This window comes from Enoplosus armatus, chromosome 9 (assembly GCF_043641665.1).
Source record: "Enoplosus armatus isolate fEnoArm2 chromosome 9, fEnoArm2.hap1, whole genome shotgun sequence".
NCBI lineage: Eukaryota > Metazoa > Chordata > Actinopteri > Centrarchiformes > Enoplosidae > Enoplosus > Enoplosus armatus.
In genome coordinates, this window is record NC_092188.1 from 18,799,865 (window position 1) to 18,808,697 (window position 8,833).

At 41.7% G+C, this 8,833-nt stretch overlaps 1 protein-coding gene across 1 annotated transcript; it reads left to right on the top strand.

Annotated features, from left to right (window-relative positions):
* Positions 1–345: 345 nt before the first annotated feature.
* LOC139290205 (B-cell receptor CD22) lies at positions 346–7,421 on the top strand. The gene is made up of 14 exons (XM_070911903.1): positions 346–437; positions 514–659; positions 760–880; positions 1,003–1,139; positions 1,376–1,498; positions 1,805–1,951; positions 2,748–2,853; positions 3,239–3,402; positions 3,804–3,953; positions 4,151–4,282; positions 5,777–5,858; positions 6,117–6,165; positions 6,711–6,844; positions 7,319–7,421. Exons 1-14 carry the CDS (start codon positions 346–348, stop codon positions 7,419–7,421), a joined length of 1,686 nt encoding a protein of 561 aa, XP_070768004.1.
* Positions 7,422–8,833: the final 1,412 nt, after the last annotated feature.

Genomic DNA, 8,833 nt, shown 5'->3' on the forward strand with positions numbered 1-8,833 from the left:
TGTCCTGCAGGTATCCAGAGCAGGTGGAGTGTTTCATTTTCTCGGAGGGAGATCTGTGTGTGGGCAGGAACAACTGTCACTCTGCCCTGCCGTTATGACTACCCATCAGGTATCAAGCCACAGTATAAACCTCCTAGTTTTTATTTTCAAATATCTATAAGGATTAGTATAGCCAAAAAAATAAATGCTCTGTGTGCTCAGCAATTAAGGTGAACTCAAAAACCTAAAGTCTTGTAAGCCATTATTTTCCTCCTTCATCATCGCTTATACAGTGTTCTTTGCATTAATTACTGTAATTTGGCTAAGGTTTTCTTTAACTTCACAGGTCACACTGTGAGGCGGGTCATGTGGTTCCGTGTGTCTGCGGAAGGTCGCAGGGAGTTCACTCACCACAGTGACCCGAACCAGATCAGCCTGTCGTACCGTGGACGCACACGGTGAGAGAAGCACACAGTGGTTTTTGAAAGCTGATATACTGTAAATGTGAAATAATGCATAAATCGTGGGTTTCAGCTACATCGGGGGCAGCTATTCCAGCTGTTCAGTCCAGATTCGGGTGGTGAAGCTGAGCGATGCAGGCCAGTACCACTTCAGGTTTGAGACTGACCAACCACTGGGGAGATGGACCTCCCCTAACACCATCACTCTCGATGTAACAGGTAGGCTCATGCAAACTGCTATGACAAAGACGTTTTGGCTCATAGCGGTGCTGCACAGCCAGTGTTTTTGTGCATGTGTGAAGGTCTGTGTGTGTTTCAGACCTCCAGGTCCAGGTGCATCCAGCAAGGCCAGCCAACATGTTTGGCTTCGGAGAGACTGTGTTTGTAGGCTGCCAGGCCAGAGGATGTGCTGCTCCAGGAAGGAGCCTTGCACTGTACAGGTTTGTTATTGTGCATGTGAGTGCATTATTGGTCACCCAGACAGTAGTTCATATGTTGTAGTTAACATTAAGAAGCGTACTGTCTGTTACACTGTTGATACGATATGATGCTGTGCATACAGGAACGGACTAAACCTCGGCTCCCATGAGAAATGGATGATTATCAACCGCTTTGACCAGCAGCATGTTGGAGCGTACACCTGTCGACCGATCCCACCACAGAACGTCCAGTCGCCCTCCCTCTCCCTGGCTCTGGGACGTGAGTTATCTCAACCAGACCATCAAGCTGTAGCTGCTAAAACTAAGAGATTAGAGATTTTCAATAAGAAGAACATTTACACGCCTGCTATTGGCCCTGATAAATGTTAAATGATGGAAATGAGTTTGATATAGTGTAAACTGTATTTACATTTTGCTACACTCCCCTTTTTTCTGTCCTCTTTGTCCCCATGTTATCCTTCTTTTCACTCTATCCTTCCCATTTCCGCTCTCCAGACAGTCCTCGCTCCACCTCCATAGCAGTCTTCCCAGTAGGGGAGGTGTCAGAGGGGGGGTCAGTCACTCTGACCTGCAGTAGTGACGCAGCTCCTCCTGTTGAGAGCTTTGCATGGTTCAAAGGTACAGGACAGCATGTTGCTGTGCTGTGTTTACCAAAATACAGGATATAATGAGACTTACTGTTGGCTGTGTCGTGACTATGAGCTAACTGGTTGATGACAGTGACATATACTGTAGTGTGAATTTTGTGAAAGTTTTGTTGAAAGATCGAGTTTTGGGAGTTTCCTCTAGAATTACAGGACCTCTGAAGACAAAAAAAGTTATTTTTCAACAGAGTATGTAAATCGTTTCATGCCTAGTGTTTAGATTATGCTCATGAATTCATGTGAGCACTAATCTGCACGTGTGTTTTTGTCCGCTCTCCAGACATGGAGAGTGGCAGCATCCCAGACAGTTTCAGGCCTCAGCTCCACTTGACCCACCTCAAATACACAGACCGAGGAGAGTACTTCTGTGTAGCACGTAACTCACTGGGAACAGACCGCTCCCAACCACTTCTACTCAATGTCACCTGTGAGTTTGTTTTCATTATCATCACAGGCAGGGTGTCTTTGCCTCCATACATTCCAACTCCAACACAGTTTAGATCCAAACAACATGCTTAGATCAGAATTTAAATTGGAGAGCAAAGAACTTTTGTAAACCCTGTTTTTATCTCAGGCCCTGTTGTAAATATGGTGTAAACATGCCAAAGGTTAGTCTGGGTTAAACTGATTAGGCAACCACTCTATTTTAAACTCTGGTCATGGTGGGAATATTCTATCATGTGGATTCAGAAGGAAGTGACACAAACTCAAACTGCTGATTTTTCACTTTTTTACTTTTGCTTTTCTTTTGTTTCTAAGAATATGCATCAAAATGCCATGGAGCTGAAGTGATTAATCAATTAATCAAGTAGTCAGTCGACAGAAAATTAATCTGCAGCTAATTCTTTAAAGCAAAAATGTCATACACTGGTTCCACGTGCTCAGTTGTAATGATTTACTGCTGTTCTTTGTCGTATATGATGGTTTACTGAATATTTTGGTTGATTGATGATATTAGATATAGTATATTTCCCGATTCTGGTCCTGCTTACATGGCTTCTTTCCTTCATACCTACAACTATAAGGTCTGCAGGCTGTATCTATATCACCTGATTAGTCTTTATCACCCTCACAGCACGTGCAGTGGGCACCAGTGCTGCCTCCACTCCACAATCTTCTATGAGAAGCTACTGGTCACTTAAAGGGACTAAACGTCAAATAAAAACCTAAACATGATATTTAAGATGCTACTGTTTTTCTCTCTGTCTGTTTTTCCTCTTTAGACTCTCCAAAGAACACGCGTGTGCTGCTGAGTCCTCCACGTGACATCAGAGAAGGCTCATATGTGAACCTGAGCTGTGTCAGTCACGCACACCCTCCCGCCAGCAGGTACGAAGAATACTTCTCCTGCAGCTTTATCAACAAGCCTTCTGCCAAGAAATACATGTGTCAATGCTGAGTTTATGACGCTGTCCTGGTGTTTCTGCTGTTTTTGTCATCATTGTCATGATTATTGCATTTGTCATTGCCATCTTGAAATCTTCTCTTTTTCTGTCTAATTTCTTAACTTTTTAAATTCAGACTTTCACTTTCATTTAAGGTATTGTAAATAAGGACTGGGCAATTAAGCAATGATGTTCACCTACATAAAAAAGAGTTACATCATCTAATTATTCCATAAAGGATTTTAAGGACCAAAGATTATATTAGTCCAAATTGCCCAGTCCCATAATCATTTTCATCATCATCATCTTCACCATCCTCCCTCCTGCAGGTATGCTTGGTATCGTATCCTTGGCGACCAAGTGTTGGCTAAAGGAACCTTCCAGAACCTGACGTTCCCATTAGTGCGTGCTCACCATGCTGGTCAGTACTACTGTACAGCGTGGAACCGGTTCGGATACCAAACCTCCCCTGTTGCTACACTCACTGTACTCTGTAAGTAGTGGGTGTGTCGTTTGTGTGTGCATGACAAAATACTTTATATTTATCAGAGGACATGCTGCTCAGTGACAGTGTTGCTCTCCTCTCCTCTCCTCACCTCTCCTCTACACATCAATACCTCTAACGTTTCTCTCCATCTCTCCCTATCTGTCTTTCCAGCCTCGTCTCAGTCTCCACTTGCTCTTCTCTTTGTCCTGTCTCTGTCATGGAAAGATTTTTCTTTCCCAAATGATCAGAATCTCCAATTTATGACTTTATACTGTATAATCAACATAGAATTTGACCCTCAAACTCCCCATACAAAAGGTGGCCCATGGTATCTCCAGGACATCATGTACACGTCAAAACCTTCCTTAAGCCTCCATATCTGTCTTTGTGTCTTCCTCTCTCTCCAGACCCTCCTAAGAACACCTCAGTTCTGGCTCGTCCCTCCAGTGTGGTGGATGCTGGCCGACCTTTGACCTTGACTTGCAGCAGTCAGGCCAACCCAGCAGTGGACAACTTCACATGGCACCGCTTAGCTCTGCACGGGGGCTCTGTACAATGTTAGCATCGTAAAAATGTGGTTCCTCTCAAGGTTAACATTACCAAATCATCAATACCTAACTCTATAACCTGTGGTAAATGTTTGTAGTCAGTAAGGTGTCATGCTCTGTGTGCCTCTGGATTGTCTGTTGGCTCGTATCCTCCGACACTCTTTGGAACAGTAAGTGGATCTTCTCCCTTTCTGTGCTCCGTGCAGCGTGGGGCACCAAGTCCGGTCCGGTCTTCACCTTCTCAGAGGTCGGCCCCGGAGAGAGCGGTCAGTACTACTGTGAGGCCAGGAATCGAATCGGAGCCCACAGCTCTCCTGTCCTCACCGTACGAGTCAGAGGTACATAACGATTCATGGACTCTTTTTTGTCTTTCAGACTGTCTGTGTGTCTTTGTTGTTTTTAGTACAGTTCTAGAATGAAATATCTTAAAAACTGTCATGAAATTTTGTACATACATTCATGTTCTCCAGAGGATGAATCCCACTGATTTTGGTGATCCTCTTTCTTTTCCTCAAGCACCACCATGAGGTTCACATTTGTGGTTTTGAGTGAAATGTCTTTAAAGCTATTGGATGGATTGCTATGACACTTGGTACACACATTCACGTCCCCCTCAGGCTGATTTGTGGACATTTTGGTGATCCCTTAAATTTTCATTTAGCGTCATCATCAGGTTAAATTTGTAATTTGTCCAGTACTTTGGTTTATGACCAAACAGCCTCAGCTGTACTATGAGTTTAGTGCTAATTAGAAAATGTTTGCATGCTAATCCAAGATGTTGAAGATGATAAACATCATTAGCATTGTCATTGTGAGCATGTTAGCATGCTGATGTTAGCATATCGCTGAAACTGTACCTAAATACATCCTAAGTACAGCCTCACAGAGCCACTAGCAAGGCTGTTGTGAAGTATAGTATATAGTATATTAAATCAACTTTAATGAAGTAGTTATATGCTGAATTACTTATATCAACTGGCAGTAGAAAGAAGCAAGATTCAGATTTCTATGAAAATGTAGTGGATGACTTTGGACACGGCTTCACGCTGTGAGCTCTTTAACATCATAGCAACTTGTGAGACAAAAAAAATGTTACAATGGAATTATTTATGTGGAGAGTTGTAAAGGTGTCAGAGTTACATTACATACTCAGACTGAAGGCCTATACTGGTTCATCTCTGCTGACAACTGTTCTGAGGGATGGTGCATGTTATTGTCACTTTTAGACTTGGAAGGGATGAGGTGTCACTGATGAGCTTAGTGCAACACCCCTGCCTCATTTTTACATCTATGGTTCATCTCAGACAATGACCAAAAAGAAGGTTTCAAGTGTTTCTGTGAGATTATATCAGGAGGGATGCTTGGACAGGTTTCTGTGTGTTTGAAATGATGAGTGATGAAACCCACCTGTCACTATCTCAGCATGAGGTCCGGGCCCTAGTCTTCGTTGTGCATGGTCTCATGGTTTCTGACTGTTTTTCTGTGAGTCACGGTGAGTCATATAAAGCCCTCTCACTATGAGGGGAGAGGAAGGGGTGATGAGGTGTTGTGGAAAACTACTATTTGAGTCTAGACAGCTGAAGAAATGGAGCTAGGTTTGGAAATCACAACTGGAAACACACGTCTCAAGTCTAGACGCCTGCAAGATGATGCACAGCTCTTTTCCTGTTCCCCACTTTCTCTGTTTCTATTTTTATGTTTATTGTTCTTTTTTTAGCTTTCTGCACTTCTATTTTTTATTCCTCTCATGTTATCATTCATTCACTCTCCTTTCTTATTGTTTCTATCTGCTGATAACCTATATTTATTATTCATTATCTTCCCACTGGCAGGTCGCCTTAAGGTCATTGCCTTGGCGTCAGCAGTAGGCGTGTCTGCTGGACTCATCACTCTCACCGTAGCCATTATGATCAGGTGACAGGAAGTACACTGCTATTTACTTACTGCTAGATGGGCTATTTCTGCACTCTTCCATATGATTTAAAAAGAAAACTGTTTTTGTCTTGGTTTTTCTTGAGGAGTAGACAATAATGTGTCCATTGTAGCTTATTTTCAAGTTCAGCATCAGTTTATTTAATATTTTATGGATTATCATGGTTTATTTGCATTACGTTTGAGGTACGAGTCATCACTTGGTTATGGTTTGATAATATTGTACCTTTGTCTTCACAGTAAGAACATGCACAGAGTAGACATGGAGTCAGGGGAAGTGGCAAACAAGGTACAGCATTAATTGTTCTATTATTTTACATTTTTCTTAAAATCATCATTTATTATTATTTTTATATAATCATCAATTATTAACTTCATTTCTTTGTTTAAACTGCTGCTCACAGTTTAAAAACATGCTTTTAAGACTTATAAGATTAAACTACATCCCACAGTAATGTCAGGATAGTTGATGAGATGATGTGCCATTGCAATTTTCTCAGATAAAGACTGTTAATTGAAAACAACCCTCAGTTTTACTCTTTCCCTTGTTCTCTGTGTGTGTGTGTGTGTGTGTGTGTGTGTGTGTGTGTGTGTGTGTGTGTGTGTGTGTGTGTGTGTGAGTGACCCCAGCGTCCATCAGTGACAGCTGACACCATGTTCTATGAGTCAGCCCAACAAACCTTTCCAGTGAGAAAGGGCAAAATGTCCGACATACCGGTACGCAACTCAGTACACAGTATGAGTCGTCTATAACTTTGGAAAAGAAGGACAATATATTAGAAATTACCTGAATTTTTGATGTATCTCTATATGTGTGTGTGTGTGTGTGCACAGGAGGAGCCAGAGGACTTGAGTGACAGCTCCCACCCCGCCATTGTTCCCCTGAAGGATGCTCCACCAATCACAGAGGTTGAAAATCGCAGCCCCGCCCCCAGCTACATCACTGTCCACTACTCCAAGTCGTCCAGGTACACACTGTCTTACGCTATCTCTGTCACTTTCTCTTCTCTCTGTCTGTTTCACTTTCCGTCCTTCTCCTTCTTCCTTTCTTCGGCAACATTCTGTCACCATCTGTCTCCCCACAGAGCTGTTGACCACAGCAGCAAAGCAATCTACTGTTGCATGTCTTGCATGTCACAGATTTTATTTTACAACTACATCTGCCCTCTTGCTTTCTTCTTCATCTCCCTGTCGTCACCTTCTCTCTAGTCTCTCCCTTGCACTTTTCACTCCTTGTCTTTTCCTCTGTCTTTGCTCTCTTCTGTGATATCCAACACCTTCTCCTGTTTATGAGAGGACAGTAAATTTCTCATCCCAGTTTTGGACATTTAAAACATTTGAATGGTTCTGGAGCAAAAGGAAGATCTGTTTTTATGATTTGATCTGAGTCAGATGTCCAGAGGGACTCATATGGTTGCTGTTTGTTGTTGACGTTGTTTCAGTGTGGACCAGGTGCAGGTCCACAGCCTGCCACTGGGTGGTGATAAAAAGCCGAAGGACTCCTCCAAAGTTGTTTACACTTTACTGCCCCAGCCGCGCCACTGACCAGGAGAAAAAAGGTAGATCAGGTGTGACACTTTACAACTCTCAGTGTTGTCATTTACAAACCTCAGAGGAACTTTTCTTGTTGTTTTGTGTATTTTCTTTTACATGAAATGGTCTGTATATATATATATATATATATATATATATATATATATATATATATATGGTGTCAGTGTGTCAGCACTGTGATTACCCCAAACATAGTAGGACGCCCAAAATGAAGGTTTTACAATAATCCAGCAAAGTTGTGCCTCTGAAAGAAAAACATGCCACAAAAAAGACTAAAAAAACAAGTTTAACATTCAGAGTTTACCTGTTTATATTAATAATGTACCAAATATGAAGAATGCCACTGCTGCAGAAACCAAACCCATGCAGGAATAAAGAACCAAAAAAAATGTTAACAGCTGGATGATAATTGAATTATGATTATAAAATTGTAATCCAATAGTTTGCATTCAGTTGTGTTTCTGCTCTTGTTAATTCAAACTGTTCTACTCTCTGTCCGCTCCCACAGCTGAACAACACATCAGCCTTCCTCATGTGAACCAATCACTTTACTTCCATTCACCCAGAGAGGATTGTGGGACAGGAAACGACTGCTTGTGAACTCTTACGCTGTTCAGACATGTTGTTATGGATTCTCCACAGTTCACCAGACCATGAGGACAACATGTGGGCCAGGTGCTGACTGCGAGACCAGCTCCTAAACTGTGTTGCATGTCATTCCTTCTTTTTTTTAATGCATCTTACCGACTGTATGCTGCCTGATGAAGTGCAGAGGCTTCAAAGAAAATTCCACTGTTGGCCATTTTTCTTGCATTCACATCCATGACAATATGACTGGTTGCTATATGACACAGCTTCATTTACATCATCTGAAAAGTAATAACTGTTTGTATTCAAACATTATTGTTTCCAATGAAAAAGACATATTGGGGGGGGGGACTGTAGAAAATCATTTGATGTCCACACTGTATTCAACAGTCTTCTAAATTGTTAACAGGCTTATTTTGATTGCTGACGCTGCAACATTTATTCAGTTGATATGGCTTGCTTCCATTAAATCAGTCTTTCCATTTATTCTGGAGTAAGCAAAGCCAGCAATAATGCAAAGTACATGTTGTAGTTTGTTACACTGATGAAAAATAAAACCAACGCATCTTGTAGCTTGAATGTGTGTTACAGTTTTGACAGCCTGTTGAGACTGAGGAAACTGTATGTCAGCGGTTAGATTAGATGGATTCATTAAAGGGTTTTGGATGAATTTAGACCAAATATAAATATCTGATTTTCACAGTAGCAAAGATTTTTTCAGGCTCTTACAGTCATTTGAATCAACCAAACATATGCCATATTAACTTAACTGCTTCTTTCATATCAGTAAAAGTGACTTACAGTGAATGTTATCT

What these genes read in the sequence shown, in the direction of transcription:
- LOC139290205 (XM_070911903.1), top strand. Translation starts at nt 346, where the DNA reads ATGTGGTTCCGTGTGTCTGCGGAAGGTCGCAGGGAGTTCACTCACCAC. An exon ending in TGCTACACTCACTGTACTCT is followed by an intron (nt 3,403 to 3,803) that starts GTAAGTAGTGGG and finishes CTCTCTCTCCAG; the next exon opens with ACCCTCCTAAGAACACCTCA. An exon ending in GCACGGGGGCTCTGTACAAT is followed by an intron (nt 3,954 to 4,150) that starts GTTAGCATCGTA and finishes TGCTCCGTGCAG; the next exon opens with CGTGGGGCACCAAGTCCGGT.